This window comes from Thamnophis elegans, chromosome 4 (assembly GCF_009769535.1).
Source record: "Thamnophis elegans isolate rThaEle1 chromosome 4, rThaEle1.pri, whole genome shotgun sequence".
In the NCBI taxonomy this organism is placed as follows: Eukaryota; Metazoa; Chordata; class Lepidosauria; order Squamata; family Colubridae; genus Thamnophis; species Thamnophis elegans.
The window spans coordinates 104,892,669-104,919,686 of record NC_045544.1 but is presented as its reverse complement, the minus strand read 5'-3'; the positions used below and the strand labels follow the sequence as shown (position 1 = coordinate 104,919,686).

At 37.1% G+C, this 27,018-nt stretch overlaps 1 protein-coding gene across 2 annotated transcripts in view; it reads right to left on the bottom strand.

Annotated features, from left to right (window-relative positions):
* The window catches only part of SPTBN1 (spectrin beta, non-erythrocytic 1), a 184,539-nt gene that overhangs the window by 82,642 nt on the left and 74,879 nt on the right, over positions 1 to 27,018 (bottom strand). The window contains exon 1 of one of the 2 annotated variants that reach the window (XM_032215419.1): positions 23,519 to 24,115. The exons of the other annotated variant lie outside the window; for it this stretch is intronic. Coding sequence (XP_032071310.1) covers positions 23,519 to 23,627 — 109 coding nt within the window. The 5' untranslated portion in view covers positions 23,628 to 24,115. Of the gene's footprint in view, positions 1 to 23,518; positions 24,116 to 27,018 lie in introns of those variants that run through there. 2 annotated transcript variants of the gene reach the window in all.

Below are 27,018 nucleotides of genomic sequence, written 5' to 3'. Positions count from 1 at the left end.
TCATATTACAGATTAATACACACACAAGTCCTTGCATATGCAATTTCTTCTCAATACATCATGGTTAGCACAGAGACAATTGAGTGAAACCATATTTTGAAGCTGAGTTATAACCCTGAATTGTTCAGAAACTTACAATCATAATTTCCTGTTTTAAATTTTAAAAAGAGACCAATTTGATTGACAGCATACAGAATATTTTGCCAGAATTGAGAGAAAGATCTATATATATTCAACTGATGTTTTATGGGCTTCTATTTCTTAAGATAGTCCTTGCTAGCCAAGTCCAAAAGCAGGTTTCTGAAATCTTACTTTGTGGGAAAGGTTTGAATTAAATCAGCTTATGTTTGCATAAATCAAACCTTTATCCTGACCATCAAAGAGAGCAGGATTACATCAATGAGTACTGTAGTCATTGACTCACCCTGGCCACCTGATAAAAAGTAAGGTCAGCATTGTAAGAGAAGAAGGAACATAGGGCAAGCAACTAATTAGTTTTGAAGAAGCAGAATATTCCTTGGCGGTGCTGTTTTCTCTCAAGAAGTGGAAGTATGCCTTCCATAAATTCCAGCAATTCCTGAAGATTTTCTTTACAAGAAGGCTGCCCTGCAAGGGTCAACAGCTTCTGTTGCACCTTTTCAAGTGGCTATGAAACAACTGTACCATATAAAGTTTTTATATGAAAACCAGTGTAAGTGCTGGCTGAGCAATATTTAGCTAGCAAATAGTCCAGGGATGAAAATCAGCAGGTTCTGACAGGTTCTAGAGAACCGGTAGCGGAAATTTTGAGTAGTCCAGAGAACCTGCAAATACCACCTCTGGCTGGCCCCATTGTGGGGTGGGAATGGAGATTTTGCAATAACCTTCCCTCAGGAGTGGGGAGGGAATAGGGATTTTGCAGTATCCTGCCACGCCCACCAAGCCAGACCCAAGGAACCGGTAGTAAAAAAAAATCAATATCACCAGTGAAATAGTCCCACTATTTATAAAACCCAAAGTATAGCCAAAGTTACTGTATTTTTTATTAGGAAAGTCCAGCTTTAAAAATAAAAGGAGCTCTCTGAACAGCAATGATTCAAGCATCATTATACATAGCCACAGTGTGGTTTGTTATAGTTTGGTAAGCACAATAGGTGAATCAGACTTTGTGGTTTTAAAAAAACATAGTTTATGCTTAACAAATTTTGTGGAATTGGAGCAGAATGAATTATTCAATAAATTATGGTTAAGTAATTACTATAATTACCAAATTTGATTACTGATATCTCAAATGTGGCATTACACATATCAGAAGCAGACAACTTTTCTATAACTAGTTGCTTGTTGCTATGTACAATATTATTATTTTGCATTGAGGGCTATAGACATCATTATGATATGAAGAAGGCAGCATCATAGCAGTGCAGGAATTTTCTATTTACAATACAATACAATGGAAGGGACCTTGGAGGTCTTCTAGTCCGTGACCCGACAAAACCGCGTCGCTAAAACCGCGACATCATCAATGCACCGACAACAGCGCGGAGACAACAGCGCGATGTCAGTCGACAGAGGGGCGATTTAAGTTAAGGTAAGGGTTAGGTTTAGGGTTAGGTTTAGCGTTACGGTTAGCGTTACGTTTAGTTTTACAGCGCGCTTGTCGCCGTCCTGTTGTCGGCGTGATTCAGCGCTAATTCATTGGAGCGCTTTAGAACACACGGTTTTGTCGGGCGTGGTTTTGTCGTTTGCCCTTTTGTCAGTGAACCCTTCTAGTCCAACCCCCTGCCTAGGCAGGAAACCCTATACAGTTTCAGACAAATGGCTATCCAACATCTTCTTAAAGACTTCCAATGTTGGGGCATTCACAACTTCTGGAGGCAAGCTGTTCCACTGATTAATTGTTCTAGCTGTCAGGAAATTTCTCCTCAGTTCTAAGTTGCTTCTTTCCTTGATTAGTTTCCACCCATTGCTTCTTGTTCTACCTTCAGGTGCTTTGGAGAATAGTTTGACTCTCTCTTCTTTGTGGTAACACCTGAGATATTGGAATACTGCTATCATGTCTCCCCTAGTCTTTCTTTTCATTAAACTAGACATACCCAATTCCTGCAACCGTTCTTCATATGTTTTAGTCTCCAGTCCCCTAATCATCTTTGTTGCTCTTCTCTGCACTCTTTCTACAGTCTCCACATCTTTTCTACATCGTGGCGACCAAAACTGAATGCAGTATTCCAAGTGTGGTCTTACCAAGGCATTATAAAGTGGTATTAACATTTCACGTGATTTTGATTCTATCTCTCTGTTTATGTAGCCTAGAACTGTGTTGGCTTTTTTGGCAGCTGCTGCACACTGCTGGCTCATATTTAAATGGTTGTCCACTAGGACTTCAAGTTCCCTCTCACAGTTACTACTTATTTATTTTGCTTTTTTGCATATAACCTTTTCCTATATTACATTGCTTCATTTGATCAAATGCCAAATTGCCATCAATTTTAATGGAAAACCATCAAATGTGGTGGAACCATCAGAAGATCTGTGAGTCTGAAGTCCATATATGATCAAGGCAATGTGGACTGCCCATTTTTGGTCACATTCTGAGGTGTAAGAATTTAACTTTTTCAGCCTATCTTCCCAATTCCAAATCCCAAGTTTTATATCACATAAGGTATTTTATCCATGACTTCCAGTTTTCCTAAAAGTTCCTAGGTTATTTTTTTCCCCTACTGTTTCCCCAAAAATAAGACAGTGTCTTATTTTCTTTTAACCCGTGAAATAAGTACTTGGCCTTATTTTCGGGGCAGTCTTATTATTTTTGAGGTGCAGGAGCTCCTTAACTGCGACCTGCAGATCAGCTGATCCAGAGAGAGACGGAAGTTCTGTCTGTTTCTGGCACACTCTTGCCAGCCCTAGTGTCGTTGGGCCTGCTGCTCTTTTTGTGGCTGCCACTAAGAGAAGGGGCGCAGTAGCTAGGGTTTGTGGGAGTGATCTCCGTGAAGCCATTCCGCGTGGATGGCAGGTGCATGTGGTGCCATGGGACATGTTTCCCCCTTCCCCCCAGAAAATGGCAGGGACCTGCTGCTCATTGCTTAAATATTTTGGGGGAGGGCTTATTTTGGGGGCAGGGCTTATTTTAGCGCATGCGCTCAAAAGTCCGATTTGGCTTATTATCTGGGGAGGTCTTATTTTCAGGGAAACAGCGTACATTAAAAGGTTCAGGATTGCAATACAAACTGATTTGATTCAAGGAAGTCTTTACCAGCTAGTTCTGTTGATACTACAAAATAGCTCATGGCTACTACTCAATTGAAAAACCAAGCACAGCTGAAAGCAAAATTAAGAACTAAAAATTCACCTAAACCAAACTTCCCCAACATAATGAGCTTCTTTCAATGGCTACTATTCTCATAATCCCCATCTAATTTCACCAAGGCTGATTGAGGATTATTGTAGTTAAATTCAATGCATTTCCAAACTGTTTGGAAGATTGTTTGGTCTGATCTAGACTTCAGAGTATTTATAGTAACAAGCCATGTACCACCCTTCCTGAATGCTCTCTTCACAAAGGATACATGGATTAATGCCACCCATATTGCATGGCCAGGAGAGGGGAAGTTTGCCAACTTTGTTTATTCAAAAAATACAACACAAATTCAAACTTTAGTCTGGGAGCAGCATCACAAGAAAACAACACACAATGTTTTGCCATGAGCTACAATCTGGGGAATGCTAAATTACAGGGTAGATTTTCAAAGGGAAGCAGCATGCTTATGGATACCCATATGTTAACAACAGCTATAAAAAAGCCTTTTAATAACTGGTAATATATGTGATTTAAAATCAGTTTATATTGCCCCTATTCTCCACAGGGATAGCCAGACCCAAGTTCTGTGCCTATGAAAAATGAACTGAAATAATTATACAACACTTTTGTAAAATGTTTTGGAAATGACTGAATATTCAAATATTCAATAGCATTTTTAAAATCACTGTGATTGATTGATTCATGCACAGAACTGGGGCCTGACATGAGCAGAAATATAAGAATTCCCCAGAGCTACTTCCTTGAACATTACACCTTCTAAAATCATGATTGCAGAATTACAGGACACACATTTGTATTACAATCCATTTTTTAAATTTGTGAATGTGGAGAAATAATGGGGGAGGGGGAATGTTTCCTCCAGATTAATTTATTGAGACAGAAGAGTTCACATAGACCTTTTGGTCCTGACCAAACTGGCCCTTAAAGAGAAATTTTAGAATTTAATCAGTGCCCAAAAGAACTGGGTTATAGGTATTATTCAAATAATGACCGGAATTGGGACTGGAATTTCCATTATAAGTCACTGTGGTCATGAATAAACTACCTATATTTTTGTTCTGATTCCTCTAAAGCTTTATAGCAATGTTAAAAACATTAGTAGTGGCTCGTACTTTTTTTCTTTTAGAAAATAATGACTTTTTTCTCCCTTGGGCTACTTGATGCCATAATACAGGAGATTGGGCATGAGAAAACCACTCATCTGGGAAAGACTCTCACATATCAGTACAAAAAACAAAAAAGTCATATGTCCTAACATAAGAGATAAAAATATTGCAGCATTTTAATTTTTTTAAAGAAGGGGGGAAACATCAGATTTCTAGGCAGCGGAACACCAAAATTTATTTTTAAGGGTCTCTTTGTACTTTTGAATTGTTCAATAAGATCACTAAAAGTTTGTGTTACAGCGGAAAGCAATGCTGTATAAGAGGTTATTCCCCCCATTAGCAAGCATATGAAATCGCGAAAATTAATTGTGCAGGGTGTAAATTATTCTTCTCAATGGTAAGAGCAGTTTGATAGCAGAACCAACTCCTTGGGGAAGTGGTTGTTTCATGATTGTTTGATGTGTTCAAATAGAGGCAAGATATGTATTTACCAGCAATAAATTTTGATTCCTATAAAAAAACAAGGAAGTGGAGCTCAATCTTATGCATGTTATTTATAAGTAATTCAATAGAACTGCAATCTTTGATAAGGCTACAATCTAGTGTGTTTGCTTTCCTGTATTATTGTACTTTGCCGAATTTATTTCTCTGGAATGATGCCAGGATTTCATTACAATATTAGCCAATTATCTTAATTACAATTGAAATAACTGAAAATGTTGCTTGATTCTACTTTCATTATTTTCCGTAGGAATGATTCCATATGATGAGATACATCAAGTATGCCCCCACAAATTGACCTGGGATAGACTGTATCACTTTCTCACTTGAACTTTAGTACTACTACCTTGGAAGAAATAAATTCTTTTCCATGTTTCATTTTCTCCATACAACAAATTAAACCGATATTTGGTCCTATCTGTTTATATCTTTATCTTCAAATGTTCTTTATAACCTGGGGTTAATGCCACAATCAAGAGGAATAAATAGAAAACATCACTGCAACTGCCACAAACTGCAAAAAAATCTGCTTTCTGCAAAAAGGAGAGATCTTAAGGCTGCCTACTTGCGCTTCAGACTGTTACTCCTCTTAAGCAGATTGCAAAGTTTTTGCAATTGGCTAATATGTTGGGTGGTTGGGAGTTGCGGGTTTTCAACCAAGCTCACAGCCATAACTGCAGCCTATTATAAGGACGCAAAGTTCAGCCAAATCTCATTTTTAATCATTTTTGGATATAATTAATTTAAACATAAAGATAACTCAAGAGATCTGTGCAGACAGTCTTCAAGAATCAGACACAATTAAATCGGGGGGGGGGGGAGATTTTGATAGTGGGAATTTATGTCCCCAATGAGGATAAGTATGCTTTATAAATGACTTGTGGAAAATTTAATGTTATTTTTAAGGAAAATTGGTGGTTGATGAGATGGAGAGATTCCCCACACCTGGATAAACTTCAGGGTGAAAAAATTAGAATCATTCAAGGTAAATTACCAAGAATTGAAGGTTTTTTGTTTGGATGGACAAAATAGGGCTAGTTGAAATATGAAGACAGAAAATTTATAATTAGAAATGACACTGTTTTTAAAAAATGATACAGATCTTTTTCAAGAATACATATGATTTGGATTTCAAAGAATTTGGCCACTAATGTTTCTAAAGTAGAAATATTTCCAAAGACTTTTTTAGATCATAATCCTGTGAGTTTGATTTATAAAAGAAATACAATTGTTTCAGATGGAGACTGAATGAAATACTGAAATTAAAGAATGTTTTAAAAATAAGCACGGATTCAAGAATGGTTTGGGATGCAAATAAAGCTTTTATTAGAGATCATTTTATACACTAATAGTGAACTTATAGAATTAAGAGAAAACCTAAATTATAAGGAAGAGAAATGTTTCTCAACAAGTTGAATTTATCTAGTAGAAATTATCAATGCTAACAGTAAGAAAAATGAAAATTAAAGATAAGTTATGAAAACCAAAAAAGAGTTTGCAAATAAACCAAGAAAGTGGCTAGCTTACAAAATGCAAAAAAAAAGAATAATTATATTGAAATTATAAGAGGAAGATAATTATTAATAGGCAGTAAGGCAATACAAAAAGCATTCAATTAATATTATTACTATCTATATCTATCCACACAAAGTGACATCTCATTAAAGAAAATAATGTATAAAGAAACAAAACTTATTGAGTATTAACGAGGAGCAAAGACAGATTATGAATGGATCTATAACAATAAGGGAGGTTTCCAAAAACTACAAAAATATTACTAGGAATGATGCCTGGATAAGATGAATTATCAGGTTCTTTATTATAAATGCTATAAGGATTAACTTTTGCAATCTGTACAAAATACCATGAATTGTCTCTTACAGGAAAGATGCCAGAGAGTAGGAAAGAAGCCAGTATAGCATAAATACCTAAAATTTGACTTTAACAGGAAATTTATAAGCCAATATCATAACTGAATAATGACTACATGTTGTTTACAACTATTTTAGCTGACAGACTGAAAATACTTTTTCAAGGAGTTATTCATGTGGAACAGTGTGGTTTTTACTTAAAAGACAGTTAAACGATAATGTCAGAAATGTGTTGGAAATTTTGGAATATTTGGAGCAACATAATGAAAAACAAGCTGCATCAATCTAAATATGCAGAAAAAGGTATTTGACTGTTTGAACTGGGCTTTTCTTGTTTACGTTTCTGGAAAATATAAATTTGATAGAATTCAATAAAATATAGATGATATTTTTTGGCATTTCACAGAAAGCACCATGTTAATGGGAATATAACAAAACCCCGTGATATAAAGCTTTGGGAGTTAGAAGGGGATGACCTGGATACTGTACAATGGTATCACATCAGTCATGCTATGTCTGAAATACCAGAGAAAGTGCACCATTTTAAGTCCCAACATTGACTGGGAAAGAGGTAACTGAATACCTTCCTGCTGAAATAGACTTCTACTACTATTTTTTTACCAGTTTCCTCCTTATATAAAGATTGCTTTCAGACTGGAATTGATAATACGTTTGTGCAAAACACAGCTGGATAATTTGACATACAGTGTGCTATACAAATCCAGTACTGTATGCTTATAGGGCTTTGTGCACACAACCCTAAAAACAACAGGGGTAATTGCTTAAACCATGAATTAGCATTCTGGGAGGGTAATGCTTAATTTTACAGGACTAAATATAGCTTGGAGTGATTTTGGAATCTTGGAATAGGAGAAACCAAGAGGAGAGCTAAGAACAAGTCAGAATCAAAACATAATAATAGTTGCATATTTGTTATACAAGAAAGATTCACTGTACTACTTCATGCCCACAAGAAGGATCCAATGATGACCTTGATTCCAAGTCAGGACAAACTTGGAAGAAATTCAAGAAGGGAGAAGTTGTCATTTGCAGTTCATCACATGGAGCAGTTATAGTTCCAGCAATTTATGATACAGTTGTTGGATCAAACAGATTAAGAAATGGTTTAACTAGGATAGAGATGAGAAGAAGACTAGAAAAAGTAATTCAACTTTTTCACCCCATTTTTCATGAGGGAATCAGTACAACTTGCTTGCTTGTTTATTTATATTAAATTTATGTGCAACTCCTCTCATCAATAACATGACTCTGGGCAGCTGTTATGTTGTTGTTACATGTGGCCACACTCGATATTCAATGCTACATTAACAGACAAAAGACTTTATTATGGTCTTACAATAGTACCAATAGAACAATAAAAACAATGGACCTATTTTGCCCAAGTTGGAGTTAAATGGTGCTAAAAATGCCAGACCTGTATGTCCAACCATGAGCTAAAACACAAATAATAGAAAACATCCAGAAATGGATAATCTGTAACAGTAAAAAGGGAATGAGGCTAAAATTAATATAGTAACGTAAGAAAGAAGTAAGCATCAAATGAATACATTTAAGTAGTGTTACGTTCAGTATATGCCTGCTGAATTTTGCAAGCAGCTATGCAGAATACTCAACCCCAGAAATGATCAACCTCTAATACAAATTGAACCCAGGCTGAGTCTGAGATATGAAGGTATCTCTAATCAGGGCAAAAATAAGTTTAGACCTTATAGAACAGACAATTTAGGATGACATTCCTGAGTTTCTATTTCTCCCATGTCATGAGGACAAAACCTTTCAGGCATTGGGTCCTTTTTACACTTGCCTTCCAGTACAACAGAGGGTAGTACTTGACAACTTTCCAGGGTAAAAGGATTTATGTGGCTTGGTGTTTCTGTGAGAGGAATCCTGCAGGAGCCACTAAGAATTTGACCCTAACAAACCTAGTACCTTCCTGTATCTTTCTGATGTTCTATAACAATGTTTTGTCGTTTAATGGCTAGCCCTTTTGTGCTCCACCACTAGGAGAAGGGCAGAAGACTTAATTAACCAAATAAAGGACATCATTCATGTATGTACACCAGGAAAAGTACCATAGTTGTTGATGAATAAAAGCTCAATTTCATTCCTAATCGCATCATTTCAAAGTTTTGTTGCAATTTTATTTTTGCAGTAAAGCTAGTAGTATTGCAAGACCTCTCACATGCCATGTTCTCTATATGCTTATTGTAAAGGACCTTGAAGTCTTTTAATTCAGCATTATCTTTTTTTTAAATCTCTTTTTAAGAGTGAGTGAGAACAGTAGTGTATTCAGAGTGTCTGTAGAGACAGACTGTTTAGTATTAGCTTAGCTACAGTAATTTTCTTTCACAAAGAATGCTCTCAACGTGGGACTGTCCTTATGTTGGGGACTGGACAAGGCCCTTTGTACTAGCACATATTTTATCAACTATTATGACTTTAGTTTGCACTTCAAAAATCAGAAGCATGAGCAATAATCATCCATACAGGAGCAAACGGGGGGGGGGGGGGAGGCATTTTGCATTGTCTTTTTTTGGTAGAAGTGATAAGGCTTTTGAGATTTAAGAAAAGGTATTTCTAAAATACTTGATTTATAGATATCTTAAAACCTTCTTCCTAGCTTTTTGTCGCATGTCCATGGTCCATTTTTCAGGTCAACGAATGCCATTTAATGAAGTGAAATGCAGAATTGGGCCCAACTGGATAATCTTCATGTTCATGTCAATTGTGTCATGCCAGCTTTGCTTTGGTCTCCTGTATGAGTGTCTTCTTTATGGGTTAAAGTGGTAGCAGTGCAGGTAGTGTGGGATGCTGCTCATATCACCATAGGCATTTCTCATGCATTTTCTCTGTTATAAATGCAACCATCTTTTAGAGTGTTCAAAGTATTTTTAATTTTATTGAATGTTAATTGGGTCTTTTTAATTTTCCAAGGACTCCAGACAACAACCAAAAATGTTCCTAAATGAATTTCACTTCATTTAGGCAAGCACAGTAAAATACTGTATATGCACTGATTTATCTCCATGTTTTTGGGTCTAATTATGCAGAAAGCATGAGTTAATAAGATCAGCATATCAAGAAATCACCGGCCCTATATAAGATGCTCACACAAAGAGTTGGGCCCATTGATACATCTGGGTTATATCGAAGACTGCAGGCTGTGCAACAGAAATAAGCCATCTTATGCCCTCCAGAATACAGTTTACAGTTCAAGTAAGTCCTATTCATATATCCAAAGGTCAGAGATAATGGCTGAATTGCACTATAGATCAGTCTTTGCACACAGCAGCACACATACTCACAACCTTTGACTCCTCCCTTTCTCTTATGTATATAAACAGAACAGCCAATATCAAATACTCAGTCGTTTAAATATGGAAACAGACAACAAAGACACACACTGAGCAAAGCACCTGCTGCTCAGGTAAGCAGTATCTGTGAGTGAGCCTTCCAACATCCAAATCAAGGTCTACATCTTATGTTGATAAATATTTTAATGCTTTTTTTCCGACACCTTGACAGCTGTGCAATGAAATAATATATTTTCTCTACACCTAGAGCTAGAAAAAGTAATGAATGCTTTTGTATTCGATTAACCACAATTTACTATGGCATGAATCTTAAAACTGGTCGTCTTAATTATGTACAATTAAAGTAAGACAATATCAATAAATAAGACTGGATTTGTTCTACTAACAACAGATAAAATTAACCAAAATTTGATTGAGTTCAAACTTTACAGTATGGTACTATTAATCAAAAATGAAATTATATCTTTGAATTGCTACACATTCATATATTGGAGAAAGTGAATACATACATGAGACAGACTCATCTAATTGTAGTTTAGAGTTATGCTTGAACTAGCACAATATGAAAAAAAAATCTAAGTGGAAGAGAAAAGATTCAGCTACTACTCAAAAGCCTGTTTCTTATTCTGCTCACTAATGGCTAAATATCAACCTTGATTTAATACCTATCCATGAACAGGAAGATATTTTTTGTCCTTTAGAGATCCACGTTATCTTTTGGAATTAATAAACCAGTTTATTGTGATGTTTTACCATAGATTTTTAGGCTTCCCTGGAGCATTGTTCAATGTTGCTTCTTGAGTTAAACACACCTTCTTTGCATTTCTCTTCCTGGTTGCACTTCACTTCTGTGTCTTCGCTACCTGGAATTATCCCCATCCTCCACTTTACACTTAACCAAAACAGAATCTTTGTTTTCACCTGGCACAAACTGCTTACAGTTGCATTATCAGAGCTGTAAGAGTAGGAATTCTTGAATTGTGGGTTAAGAGCAAAATGTTACAGGGGAGGGAGGGACAAGTGGGATCTTAACAATATAGCATTGCATGTTCCTATTCTGCTTTGTAGTTACAATTTTCAATTGGGAATAAATTACAAATTGAATCTCTTCTCTATCCCACTTTTCATTTGGCTGTATTTATTTCACACTGCTGATCTTTCTGCATCTCCAAAGTCATCAGATCACATTTGCTCTCAACATTTTGGCTTGACTGTATGTAAGTATTGTGCTAAGGCATGTTGCTAAATCTGTTTCATCCAACTCCTCCCACCAAAGCCAGGAACAAACCACACCATAGAAGCTCCTTCTATGTTTTGATTTATATCATGCCCATCTAGGGTTTATATCCCCAAACAAATCAGCATGAGAGAAATTAATACAGGCTTTGGGCTCATTAAGAAAACTAGACAGAGCTCCTTATTTGGAGATCAGGATTAAAAACAAACCAGTAAGCAAACCAAAGAAAGCGTCCCATGATTTGTTTATATGCTCTTGTAGGAAAAGAGTTAGTTTGATTAGAAGATTTGTTTGATAAGAAGAGAGCGAAAGTTTGGTGTAGTGGTTAAAGCATCATGCTAAAGGGGACTCTGGTTTCTGGTCATCTTAAAGCTACAGGACATGAAATTAATTTTGAAGGAACCAAATTAATCTCCAAAACTGAACACTTCAACAAGAGAAAAATTATGGAAGCTATCGAAATAGAGAAACACCCCCACATCATGAATAAACGTGATGATACGTCCCACATATCAGACATCTGGAAATCACCCCTAGTCAACAAATGAGCCCCACCCACCACACAAAACAACAACGGGGACACAGCCAGCACCAATCTACCAATCATGATACAACCACACAGCCAATCAATCCACTTACTGAAACAAAACCAGCACTCCACACCCCACCAAGATTGATAGAAAGACGGCAGTTACGACCACGCTTTAAGCTGAAAACACCAGCCTGAAGATGGCGAGTGAGACCTCGCCGAAACTTTGCCAAGACAATCTCAATCTTACACAGAAAAAGACCCGAATGCAACAAGACCAGCAGATAGATAGATAGATAGATAGATAGATAGATAGATAGATAGATAGATAGATAGATAGATAGATAGATAGTTAGTTAGTTAGTTAGTTAGTTAGGGGAGGTGATGTCCTCATTTTTTTAAATCTTTCTACCTTTTTCTGTTTATTGTTATTGATAAATCAAAACAAGTTAACTAACTGCTTGCCCGCAACTAGGGGCTGAAATCATGCTGCCTCTGCAACTTTTGGGGAAAGCGCCTTCTATTAACTTCTAGACAAAGCTGGTATTTTTGTCTTTGCTTCTCCCTTACCGCATTTTATTTCCTTTCTTTGTTTCTTATTTGTTCAATTGAAAGAAAGTGGACATTTCTAGGGCATATCACTCTTCTTCACCAATGGCACTAGAAATGAGAAATTATGGCACTTATGGCAGGATTCCCTAAATAATAGCAAACTTTGTAGCTTTTGAGCTGAGAATAGCATTGAGAAGACAGGTGACCATTGCCACTACTTCTTCCCTCCCTTCTGTGCTGGGAGGGAGGGAGGGAGGGAGGGAAGAAAGGTCTGGAAATAATTGAAATGGTGGCGGAATGATCAAAATCAGCTTTCCTTCTCTTCTTCATGGTTGACACCATGACAGTCGATTATTAATAATTGAATCTATAAAAGATGGGGTAATGGCCTCAGGAGGAAGTCAGAAAATATCATTGGGAATATGGTAAGAGCACTGATGGATACTACCAAAGATCAGCCGCAAGAAAAAGAGGATTGCAACCATTGCAAAGACTTCAGTTAAGGACGTGTATGGTACTTATCTGTGATACTACTTGTAGTAGTGAAGATATAAGAGGAAAATTCTGCTTTTATAAGAGTGATTCTGGTCAGAACTCTGGGTTTCTACAGTGAATGTCCAGGATTTAAGACCAGAGTGTTTCCAACTCTTCTAGGAGATACTAAACCTCAGATCTTTTGCAGAAAACTCTCTCCTGCCAAGCTACACCCCCTTTTTCTGTTGTATCATAAACAACAAAATTCTGAAATAATTATGTTGATGTTTTCATATAAAGGAAAAGCTATCTGAAATGAATTTACTCTAGTAAATGGCTTTAATTTCCCCTTTCTTTATTCAGCACAGTGGGATTTTCTGATACAGTCTAGTTACATTAGGAGCCAAAACATTATTTTAACTGTTTTGTATGCTTAAGCAGAGAAGGGTTAGAGATAGGCAGAGAAGCCCCTATTCTTTTTAAGCCAACTTTTTAGAGCAATATTAGATGACTGGGCTCTTTTATTTTGCTAGAACTGTGTTAACATCCTATGCTGAAACTGAATAACAGACATTTAATCCTTTCCAATTCAATTTTAAATGGGAACCAAAGGGTGATGGAGATGGAAACAAAAGGCTTTTGAAGGAAGTACAGTAATTAAATACCTATGCCAGAATCTTGTTCAGATTTGGCTGAGGGCAACAGCAGGACAAAGGTATACCATGAATACATTTGCAGATTCAGGCCACAGTATCTGGGCAAAGGAATACATGAGTAAATCTAATAAACTGGCCAATGTCAAGAAAGCAAGCTAGATACGAAAGGAAGGAGTTTCTGTAAATCCATAATTTTTTTCTGCAACATTACAGTTTTCTGTTTCATAACACCTCTTCAGTATTTTCAAATAGGATATCTTTTAAAGGTGATCAGGATATAAATCCCAGGGTTAATAATCAAAAAAATATTATTATATAAAATTATTAATAAAAAATAGGGACATGGTGGCTCAGTGGCTAAGATGCTGAGCTTGTCGATCAGAAAGGTTGGCAATTCGGCAGTTCAATCCCTAGCGCCGCCTAATGGAATGAGCTCCTGTTACTTGTCCCAGCTTCTGCCAACCTAGCAGTTTGAAAGCATGTAAACATGCAAGTAGAAAAATAGGGACCTCCTTTGGTGGGAAGGTAATAGAGTTCTGTGTGCCTTTGGTGTTTAGTTATGCTAGCTGCATGACCATGGAGACGTCTTCGGACAGTGCTGGCTCATCAGTTTTGAAATGGAGATGAGCACTGTCTCCTAGAGTCGGGAACGACTAGCACATATGTGTGAGGCAGTGACGTGCGGTGAGGTTTATACCTGGTGAGGCTCAGCTGGGCATCCTTTTGCGAAACAGCTCAGCAGGGCAGCGGTCGGCCTCGGCGGGGGGGGGATTTGCATCGCAGGAGCAACCAAGCGCCCGGGTCTGCAGCAAAGGCGCTTGGTGGCTCCTGCGATGCAAAGTGCCCCGCTGCCCCGGCCTGCGTCCGCTGCTTCTCCAAGCTCCACCGCTGGAAGTCCTGGATTGCCTCTGGGGGAAGGCTGAGTGAGAAACGGAGCGAAGCTTCTCCGCGGCCTCCCGGCACTACGCAGAGGCTCTCACAGGAGCGCGTGCCAGCGGCCGGTGGCCCGGAGGGGCCCTGGCTGTGAGACAAGGGAGCGCTTAAAGTAGCCGCTGCCACCGCCACCACCCCACCAGGCGCAGGATGCTTAATTACCTTATGGAAAAGAGGCCCCGAGTTCTCTCGCCTCCTGCTTTGGTTAACACTAAGCAGACACCAAGCCACTGTGAGCTGGAATCTGGTAGCAACTATCTTGGCTTTAATTATTTTAAAAAAAATTTTTAAAATTTCTTTCTTTTTCCTGAGGAGACTGGTGAGGCTCCGCCTCCCTTGCCTCTAGTGACTGCACGTCCCTGGTGTGAGGGGAACCTTTACCTTTACCTTAATAATAAAAATGATATATAAACATATAAGGTTTATAAGATAAACCTTTCAACATTATTTGTGCAAGCTACTGAAAGGTTTGGAATGCTATTAAAAAATCAGGTTGACTGAAAGATACACATAAGCTTTAAAGGTTATAGATACTACTTGCACTTTTTTGGAATACTTTCAAAATATGCTACACTACGTGTAGACCAATCCTGTGTGTGCTGTACTTTAGACGTGATGAACTATAACTTCCATTACTCATAGACAGCATGGGAATTATGCTGGAATACATTTGTAAGGATAATGTTGTAGAGAGAGAATAGAGAATATTCTCCATTGGTGGTAGAGAATAATAGGCAGCTTTCCGCCAGTTTTTGAAGAGCAAATTATCAATAAATGGAGGCTATATGAAAATGATTCATATCTTTGGACTGCTAAGAAGTTACATATGTGCTGTTTCTTCATTTATAACCAGACTGATCTCCTTCTAACTTAGGGAAGATCGTCATAGAACTCCATATCTTGAAGTATGTTAAATGAACAACCTATAACCATGATGGTCGGTTAAAAGTTCTAGGAAATCTATGGCTGTTTCTGAAGTAACGAAGTAGAACAATGATTTTTGAAATTTGGAAAAGGAACAGGCAAGAGGCCAAAATAAACCATGAACTTGTGAGGAAACTGGCTGACAAACAAATGCTGGTGTGAGAAAACCGATTAAAAATGGAGGAGAGAAATGGAAGGGAATGCTTGGAATACTGAACTGGAAAAGGTCCTGTTGCTGGTCCCATTTCTTTATTATAGTCTGTTTTCTTTTTGCCAAGAATCATTTAAGCAACTTCACAACACAGTACCATTATACATAATAATAGTATCAAAGGTAGTTAACATGAAATAAAAACATGAAAAAAATCAAGATGAAGCAACAAACCAATAATTCAGAGAATTCAACAGATAATTACTGTGTTTTGTGGAATTGTGTTTCTTTTAGAAAACAAACAAAACTTCACTGTTTTTCTGAAACTTCCAAGTAGCTACTTCTTGCTGAAAATTGAACCTTAAAAGCCCCAGTACATTCTGGAAGAACCAACCAGATTAGGGACATTCTAATGTACCCAAGGGGTGAACTGGAAGAATTCAAATCCCAAAGTATTCTAGTCAGAATGTAAGATACAAGACACCATTTGTATTAAATATTTTAGGCTCCTAAGGCAGTTCAGGATAAGGATGTTGCTGTGAAGTCAATAAGAGGCAATATGATGCTCAGCTAGAGACAGTATTTGCCTTTTCTCACTCATTTGAAATAAAGGGAAAACAATGAGTTCCACTTTCAAAATTAGATGTAATTATGAGCTCTGTTGCTCATACAATACAGGTGGTCTTCGACTTACAACAGTTCATTTAGTGACCATTCAAAATTACAACACACTGAAAAAAGTGACCTATGACCATTTCGCGCACTTACAACCTTTGCAGCAGCCCCATGATCATGTGATCAAAATTCAGATGCTTGACAAGTAGTCCATACTTATGACCATTGCTGTCTCCGGCAGTCATGTGATCACCTTTTGTAACCTTTTAACAAGCAAAAATCAATGAGGAAGCCAGATTCATTTAACAACCACATTACAAACATATCAACTGCAGTGATTCACTTAACAAACGTTGGAAGCAAAATCATAAAATGACAGGCAAACATAACAAATGTCTCATTTAACAACAGAAATTTTGGGCTTAATTATGCTCATAAATTGAGGACTACCTATAAATGGATACATCATTTTCTCTGAATTAAATCTCCATTAGATTCCTGCAGCAAATGTCTTTCTTTCAAACGTGTCTTCTTTAAATGCGTTGCTGTGTTGATATTGTAAAGCACCATTTTATATAATATTTCCAGTATTTTTCAACCTTTCGATCTTCTAGGACAGACATGTTCAAGGTAAAATATGTCATACTGAAATGTGTCAACACTCATCTGTTTTGTCTTGTAACCACATATTATCTACCTACAACTTTCCATATATATGGCACTTTACAGAGAATCATAAGGTAAAGAAGATGTGGTTGACTAATTATTATACAGATAAAAGGTAACAGGACAAAACCAGTTTTTAAATGTTCCATGTATTCTACACTGCCAACCATGAATAACTAGCATGTAATCAACGTTCAGAATACACTCTGCTTGACCCTTAAACTCTGGAAGGTAGGTGATCCAGTAAAACCTGAGATGCAAATCATATAAAATGTATAGGAAAAGGCTTCTTCAGATATATAGCGGGTGGGAGATAAATGGAATTTGAGGAAAAAAATAGCAAATGAAAATTTCTGAGTGATAAAATCCAAAATGATAAAAGAATATATTGTGGGTTTACTCAGTAATACTTTTCATAAATATAATATTTAGTGAAGCATGATATTTTCCCCAATTATGCTAACTATCAATTTTTGTCTATTTATCTAATAAAAATAAATTGAAATTTATTTATTTTCAACTCCCACAACTTAATTGCTTTATCTTGGAGTCAGATGCTTCTTTCCAAAGAGGAAACAGAAAGTCACACCTACTCATCTGTTTCACAAAGCCAAGCATAAAAATCCTGATCATTCAAATGTATGAGAATAGCCAATTTCATTCCCAGTGTACAAATCAACATATCTGAATTATCAAATTATCCACTCCACTATCAAACAAAGGAATTTTCTTCAAAAAAAAGTTTTAGCATTATCTTAGGATCTCATAATACCAATGGCAATGTTGTCAGCATCTTCTCAAGCAGCCCTCCTGAACCTGTTAAAGATGGTCCTTTCCATATCTGTAGAACTAAAAAGCCAAAAATGGAAAGGGACCCTAAAGCTGTAACTCAAAATCATAATTTGGTGTTCACCGATTTATTTTCATTAATACACTATTATATTTCTTAAATGTACTACTGAATGTAATACATTTATGTAAATGTATTACTGAAAAAACACTTATCACCAAGAGTAACTTGTGGATATTGACTTTTCATGGAATATATCACATTTGCAAAAAACTCCCAACCTCTACTCTTCTTCAACCAAACCAAGATCATGGCAAATGGATTTTCAAATAAATGTCAAATGGTCTCCTCCAAGAAAGCCCAGGAAATAATATTTTTATAGGGGAGGAAAGAGACAGAAATGAAAACTGAAATCTTTGCAATCAGGAAAAGAAAGTACTGTATATAAAGTCAGTGAAAAAATAATGGTGAGAAGAAAACAGCTTGACCATATGGAAGATTTTTTTTAAAAAAAGAAACTGCATTTCAAAGCAATTTTAACAAATCATGTGCTTTATGAGTACACAGTATGCATGTATCTCAACTGAAGAATATCATGAGATTACATATTGTCTTCACGTTGCTAGGAAAATTCCTGATTGCACGTGATATTGCAAAACATTGCTATTGAGAAACAAATAGTATACTTTAGGCTGTACTAAACATATGCTCTCAACACAGTTTCAAATTCAATGCTTTCCACAAAATATTTTGAAATATGATGCAGACATCAACATTTATAGGTTGCTTCTAATGTTAAGGGTTTAGTATGTGGAGTCGGTTATTTCATGTTTTGTTAGGTTCTTTTATGCAATTCATTTTAAAAAAGTTTCTTAAGGGCTGCAAAATCAATATAAAGGGATTTTATGAATAAAAGTCAGATACAAATTCAAGTGTTTGTAATTCGAACAGTTTGTTATTTTATCTTCACTTCACAATAAAGGCTAGTGAGTGTTTGGTAGGGAGTTAATTGGAGCTTTCTGCTAAGAACTGGAGTTGCTAAGGAAACAACTAGCAGCTAAGACATGTCTTATAATTACTTGATAGAGGTTGCATTTTTTTAGGGCCATCAAACCTTAAAATTAGCAGAATGTATTTAACTGAATGGACTCACTTAAGAAAACAACAGCCTTCAGATCCTGGGAGATTTGGAGTGCAAGTTGGGATGCGTTTTCAAAAAATCTTTTTGAAATTATGCACAAAATTAAGTTGATGGAGGGAGGGAGGGAGGGCTCCAATTCTTCCTTCAGATAGATACAGTTCATATGCAGTGTGTTGCGGCAATCATTCTCTCAACATAACATATTTATAGGAAGATATGTCTGAAAGTACAGTTGAAATCCCCCCACCCCGCCACTTCCAACATAGGCTTTCTTACAAAGATTAGTACAAATGTTTTGTAAAGTACAGAACTCATTTCCCCACCTACATTAGTCTATTAGCTAGGAACAAGGGGAAAAAAACTGGAAATATTCAAATTAATAGCAGTTTAGCCTTCATGCTGCTCCAGAGCATTAACATACAGGCGGTTTTCCACCAGGTGGGGCTGGGAGTTTAAAAAGAAAAGAAAAACAAGCATCTTCCCACTTCCTGAGATCTAAAAGTTCAGGATAAGAAATTAAACGAGGGGTCCCAGACCCCCATGGATAAGCACTCGTCCACGGCATGCCAGAACTGGGCCATGCAAACAAGCAAAGCCCCATCTGTGGGATGCAGGCAGCACATGAAATCATGCCCCCTCTGGTCCACAGAAAAACTCTCTCCACAAAACCCAAAAGGTTGGGGGCTGCTGGTTTAAACTAAAGAAGGTTCTTTTCCTCAGAATTCATTAAATTGTGAAAAGGAGACATCTCCTAATTCTCTCCAACTTATCCAAATTAATGGAACAAATTGTTCTTCAGATGTTTGGAAGCAAAGCAATACATCCAAGGACAAAAAATATATCATTGCTTTTCACTTTAATTATAATCAGATATTACAGAGTCAACAGCAGAAATATAATTAGCCCTGGATTGACTGGCTCTACTCTAAGAACAGTCCTATTCAGCCATGAAGTTCAATGGCATTGCTGAGAAAATAATTTTATTATTGCCCTAACTTACAGGATAGTTGTTACAAATACAGGGAACAGAAACAATCTGAAGAAAAATAAATGTGAGGGCTATAAATAAAATAAATTTATTCAAGCAATGTTATATACGATTATCAGAACATAAATTGAAGCTTAAAAGTATAATCTAGTACTGTAAATTAAATTTGTAATCAGAAAGTAGGATCTTAATGCAATATCAATTTGTTCATAGATGAAGAACCATAGAGTTTAGCTGTAGGACTAGTTTTCCATTTTTGAATTGAAGGATATTAGTTTTCTGTTTTTATACAAAATAAATGACTGAAGGAAGTGTTCTCCTTTCTGAACAATTGATCCAATTAAACAAGCTCCAAACAATGTACTGTTGGCTTTGGAAAGTTTGGTAGTTGTCAGCAATGACTTTGCAAAAGTATACTATAATTTATTCTAACCTTTGGTATGATGTGCATTCTTCAAAGATTTCCTGTATTTAAATCCTACTCCAAACATAATCTTTCAGCACCATTCCCCCCACATTCCAAAAGCCTCCATTGAAGTATGAAGAAACAATTATTTAACCCTTCTTCTCCCTACCACACTGTATTGGATTTGCAGATGAAATAAACTTCAATACTTTTCACAAAGAAAGAATTACAGAGAATTTCAATTTACTGTAATTTTGCTAGATAAACTGATACACTGATAAACTGATACTTAGGAGTATAATTTAAATACATGTGTAATCAACTCCTTATTAAAAACACAAATCACATTCTTGAACCACAACATAATTGAAAATAGATAAGCCTGATTTTAGGACCACTTAGGAAGTGATTTCCTGACCACTTTTTAAACCAGATTTTTCACAGTGTCTGTTGATCCCAATTAGCCAAATCTCTACCACTTTTAGCCAACAAAGCTAATCAAATATTAAGGAACTAAAATCCAAAATTCTTGGAGAGCAGTAATTAGGGAAGGCTGCCTAATGTCAAAATTTCAGTACTCCTTTCAGTAACAGGTTCAAAGCCACAATAGAAGTCAGTGAGAAATTAGAACAAGTTCCATGTGGTTAAAAGGTTGTGGATTTTCTAAACAGTCTTTCTACCTCCCCTCCCCCTACAACAGCCTCAATATAACAAGGGCATCCCAGTTTTCTAATTTGATGAACTTTCAAAATTTGAGTTGTGTTCTGGAATGGAAGCCATTTCCTACAAAGCATGGGGAAGGGGAGTAAAGGGGAAGGGATGACCTTGAGATTGCCACAAATCTTAATAAGTAGTTATTTCAACTCTTGTCATTTCTTGGTATTTCAATTTTTCAAGCAGAAACAGGAATCCTAAATACAAGAAACAGAAAATCTGCTTCACTTCACTGATTATGGGACTCCCCTATTTCTTCACCTAACACACTAACCATTGGAGAGTTTACGCAACACACTAATGATATTTCTGAATTAAGATGTTCTGGTTCCATTCAAATGCACCGAATCGTTGATTCTGCAATGAATCTGGTACTGTAGAATAGGTTTATGTAAAGCATTAAGTCACAAAAAACTACCCTAGATTACAACTGACCATCCTTAGCATGTTGCGGAAATTCAGCCCATAGGAATGTGATGGTGAACCTATGGCACACAGGCCCGAAGTGGCACATGGAGCCATGTTGCTTGGCATGCGCGGTGTCACCCATTCCTCTTCCAGGTTTCTGGCACACATGCACACTCGACGATCAGCTGGACTTTATAAATGCGGCAGTGCCGGAACTGGAAGAGCTGGTCTTCTGTTTCCCGGCATGATCATGTGCACCGGCCAGCTGATTGGCATGCGCAGCAGTAGCCAAAAGACTTGCTGGCCAGTGGACCGGAAACCAAAAATTCCTCTTCCTTGTCGCGGCCCAGACAAACTATCCATCATTAAAATATGGAAAGCCACTCTTGTTTTTACTGGGTCAGGCAGCTTTTTTAAAAAAACACCCAAAGGCTGCTTATGTTGCTAGTTAGACAGCAACATTTTGAAGTTACTGGAGAGAAGGAAGGTACATTTTCTCCACTTGATTTTGTTGGGGAAGGAGGCTACATTTAAAGGTCTATAGAGATTGCTTCCTGTATCAGCTTCATTTCTCAAAATTGTGGAAAATCATGCCACCATCTAACATTTTGCAACAAATTTCAGGAGCTTTGCAGATGACATGGGAAATGCTATACACATATGTACAGTACAAGCTGCACCCTCATTGCTATAGAATAACAATCCACCCCAGATAGGGATCTATCTCTTGGCAGCCAAAAGGCACCATCGTTGCACATTTTCAAAATAACGCGAGTATGAGGTGAAATAAGACTCAAATATAAAAATCATGTTCCATTATCAGAGAATACAGCACTGACTGATTAGCAAAGAGAAAATAAAAAATGAGGGGCCGGAAAGAATTGAATTGATGTATCTCAGCACAAGGCAATATTTTGTTGCAGATATACTTGTATTTATCAAATTCCTATCTTTTTTACATTTATCTCAATTTCCACTTCCTTTATATTTAACTTTGGAACAATTTTATCAATTTGCATCTGGCACTGCAGTTATTTTCACAAACCTTTGCACAAGGATGAACTCAATACAGCGAATAAGAACACTAAAACAAACACCAATATAGAATCCTAACAACATAATTCTGTAACAAACCCAGAGTTGGGTGGGTTTTTTTAGTTCCTTTCTGTTTCTGGAGGAAACCGCAGTTCCCTGTCTGTGGGATGGTAGAGATTAAAAATAAGAAATATATTCTGTGTGGTTTGAACTTTTGACTTCCTTGGATAGATTTTGATTCCAGACACAATGAGTGTATCTGTGAAGGAGCTACTGTCATTTGGAGCTAAGTCAGATAATACATTAAGTTGAGATTCCATCAAGGGCTGGTTTCATTGGTAACTAGAATTCTCCCCGGCTCCCCAGTACCATATTAACACAGAAACCAGACTCCATTGCTTCCAATATACTAAGGATTGAACTGTAAAATGATCAAAAATACTCTAATCAATCATGTAGAATTTCATTTCAAAACAGCAAATTTTCTTCCTGTCACTGTTTCACTTTGAATGGGGGAAAAATTAATGAGCACTGGGAAAGATCCTTCCCTGCTCTGGCTCAAAGATATTAGCTTTAATCCAAATAGATGTGTTGTTGACTGCAACTCCCAATACTCCTAATCATGATGGGTCAGTTCTAGGAACTGCCCTGGAGCTGGAGGGCACTTGATTGAGGAAGACTGCCACAATCAATGGAATGCTAAGAATGGGATTACCCAAGTAGGCGGAAGATGTCTTGGAACACTGCATAATGGACCCCAATGGTGTTTTGAGGGCATGGAAGGATAGATAGATAGGCTTACATATTATCTAAGCAGAATCAGAGAGGAATCTTCTGATTAGTACCTGAAGGCTGTAAATCGCCAGAAGGGATTCAAACAAAAAGACCACTCCCTCTTCCCCATTTCCCTTGTCCTATTGTTCTAGATGGCAAGGTCCGAGTTAGCCTTTATCATGTTCCGATGGTTGAACCAAGAGAAGCTTACAATACCAGAAGACAGGAAAACAAGGTAATCCACTTCAATTTAAAGAAATACAACCCAATATCTATTATTTTGCAACCGATGCTTCTTCTGTCTTATCAGCCTTCATACTAAGGAGCATCAAAAATCACCTCATCGTGTTAGTGAGCAACATTTCATAGCAACGCCCCTTATGAGAGAGAGAGAGAGAGAGAGATGGCGCTTACCTTGCAACTGCTTGAATCTTCCTTCTAATTGATTATAATTATATGGCACTGAAGAAGTATAACCAGGGGACATGGATCCGGGCATGCTAGCTGGGTTCTGTAATTCCATTTAGAAGGGACGTAGTAGGATATTAAAATTCCAGCATACAAATAAATAATCTTTGGTGTTTGGTTAAAAATCGGATAGCAACCCTCACTGGGTGCTTTTAACACAAAATCTGAGCAGATCCCAGATTTTTAAAAAAATGTTTTATTTGTCCAGCTTGAATATCACATTCAAATTAAAAGCAATCCACGGACAGATGGTTTATCAAGGCATGCAGTTTGAAATGAGCACGATGTTTGGATTGCAGTCTCGCCACCCGCAATCTTAAGGCTTCAAATTGACTTCGGTTGCCAACCTTAATGAAATTAATCAATTAAGAAAAAACCAAACAAAAAATTCCAAGTCTCCCCTTCCTAGTTTCCAAATCGGAATCAAAGCCAACGCAGAGGTAGCATGGAGCCATCGGCGGCCCCTCTTCCCTCCTGCCTGCCTGCCTGCCTAACGCTTCCAGTAGCTCACACACACCTCAGACCTTCCTGTTCGTTTGTAATTTCTAGTAGCCACTCACTGTGTATTTAGTGATGATGTCACATATTAGCATAAAGCATTGTAGAGAGGAAGGGAAACCAAGACTGTACCAAAGACTGAAGGCGGTGGGTGGAGAACGGGGCGGGGTTATTAAGGAAGCACAAAGTTCCTGGAAACCAAAACCTCACTGCAAAAGGGACATGTTTCCACGTCCAACCCGGAGGCTAGGAATTTTGGAATGAGCACGTCCTTCCTGGCCAATCTAAAGACTTGGGGGGGGGGGAATGAATCACCTATGAAAGTGCACACGGTAAAGAGGCAATGGTACCTCCCGACACAACGCTGGTGGAATTACATCTTTTGTTAACAGCTTATTGTAACGGAAAAGTCTCAGATTACTATCGTTTCGAAAAGAGGACGCTGTTCCTCCCCTGCACTAGAAGGAAAGGGAAATTGAACACAAAATAGCAAACTCTTTGGAATGTTGTTCAGTATTTAGCATCATGCACGAGAAGAACTACTAGAAATGTAGACGTTGCAACTTGCAAGACTTGCAAATGGCATTTGGGGGGAGGGAGAAGAAAAAGGGTCCTCTTCACCTTGAAGTGTAGCTTTGATTTAATTGAGGATGCTAAATGTTTTGACATTTGGAAACAGGAGATGTAGCTTTCTGTGCAGTTGCATGCATGCGTTTTCATTAGAAAAACAAAGCTTTGACAAAATGCATTTGGAAAGTGTTTGTTCTGTTGTATTTATCAAGAAGAGTTAAGATGGCAACTTCCAAGATTCCAGGCTGCCAAAGAAAATCCTGATACATTCAGAGGGGAGGGGGGAGGCGGAGAGAGGGGAAGGATGGAAGGAAGGAGCTAAAACATTGTCAATACAGGGCAGGAGTTTCTTGTCAGAGTTCTTATTTCTTTTTAAATGCACGTTCTAATTAGCAGAATTGATTTTATTAATTTGGAATAGAGTTGCAATGCTGTTCCTATGTTTATGTATTTTGATCCTGCATTTTCAGCATTTAAGTTAAGTTACAGTATTGGACTGTAAAGATTTCAAATTATCTTGTAACTGTTGCTTTGTGTGTGTGGTTAATAAAGTACTGTCATTGGGGAAAATGTATTCATGGGCTGAGCAGCACAATATAACAGCAGTTTATAATTTTCTCATCAGCAGAGATAGGGAGGTAGAATAATAATATATCTGGATATTGTAAAAAAATGTGGGAGAAACCTTTCTTCCCTGGAGTCTATGCCAATATGGCAAAATGTTTTTTGTTCCAATATTGGAGAGAGACAGAGCCAAATATGGACGAGTTAGAACCAAAACTTTCACAATAATAGAATTCTAGTTACATTATGGGGTGGGGGTGGGGATCAAAACAAGTGGGCTTTGAAATGTACAATGGCCTTTCAGTATCTTCTGAAGTCCATGTAAAATAAAGTCAAGTTTGCATCAGAACTTCGGGCCCCAGATTTTCCAAGATTGATGTATAACAAATGAGAAATAATTTTGAAACATTGTCTTGTATGGTTTACTATACATTATTAGGTTAAATGTTTCCTTATACTGGGTTAAGCTATCATGTTTGTCTAGTTCATTTCTCTATTGTGATCGATAAGTGTTTCCAGATGACTTTCATCATTCTATTGTCCATTTGTTGAAAATAAAATAAATTAAATCTGGAATGTCTGTTATAATGTGCATATGTTCTACCACTAAACTTTTATTTAATGTTATTTCAGTACATTTATGCCAAAATTTTCTACACAGTATAACATTATCACAGTTGTGAATGAGAATTCAATCAATAATGAAGTGTTGTGTTATCTAAACTGGGATAATTTATTCCCAATTTTGGACCCTAGAATTAAAGACAATAATTATTTTATCTTAGATTACTTCCTGCTACACAAATATCCAGGTTTAAATTTGCCTCTTATCACAAAATACGAATGTTCTGTTTTCACCAGCATACATTTTTGCAAACCCAAATTACTTTTGTTTTAATCAAGACTGTTGCCTCGACTCAGCCATTCTCCTATCCATGCAAAATGTCTTTGCTGCAATGCTACCATTTTTAAATAATACATTAAATGTGCAACTGCTTTGACAGATTGGCATGCAACATTAGGCACTTGGAATCAGGAGTACTTAATTGGCTTAAAAAATGGAGAAAGCCCCATCATAAGCATTTTTTCTGGGAAAATAGGCAGGTTCATACGTTGTGTCAAGCCATAAACTGATATATTTTTGGATTAGCATGTTATGATTTATACAACATGTTATATAGCTCAAAATGTTGTGCCAAGCTAACAAATTGTAATTGGGTACATTATCCAATGGTCATGGGCATCTGTTAGGAATGAGTGCTGGGTGAGGGGGAATGTAAATTGCATGCCTCTTTGTCAGGAGAGGGGTAATTTTCTTGCCAGATTCCTCAATGCTTTCAACAATGGCAGAGCTTCCAATGTACTTCCTGCACTGGAAAAGTTCTTAAAAATCCAGGAAGATATTCAAAAATATACCTGTCTTGAAACAGCCCATGTTGAACTCTATAGTGCATTTAAACATAAGGAGTTGTATTATGACACAAAATGCTTTAATGTGATTTTTATATTATAAAATGTTTTATAAAATTAACCAAATTTTAATTCCATTGAAGTCATGGATTTTGGATTTTAAATGCATTCTATAAGGTAGCCCATTTTAGGTACCTTGGCTGAAAAACCTAAAGGTGCTTTTTCAAAAGGTAACTAGCCTTTTAGAAAATTGCCTTTGGAACAATCATTACCCTGGATGATTGAGAAGCTCCAAAGACATTTGGTTGAAAAAGTGTTGCCCTATGATATAAAGTTTCGTCCAGTTAAAGGTTGCAGACATTAGAGTTTTAGTAGTATATAGGTGATAGTTTGATCTGGGGGGA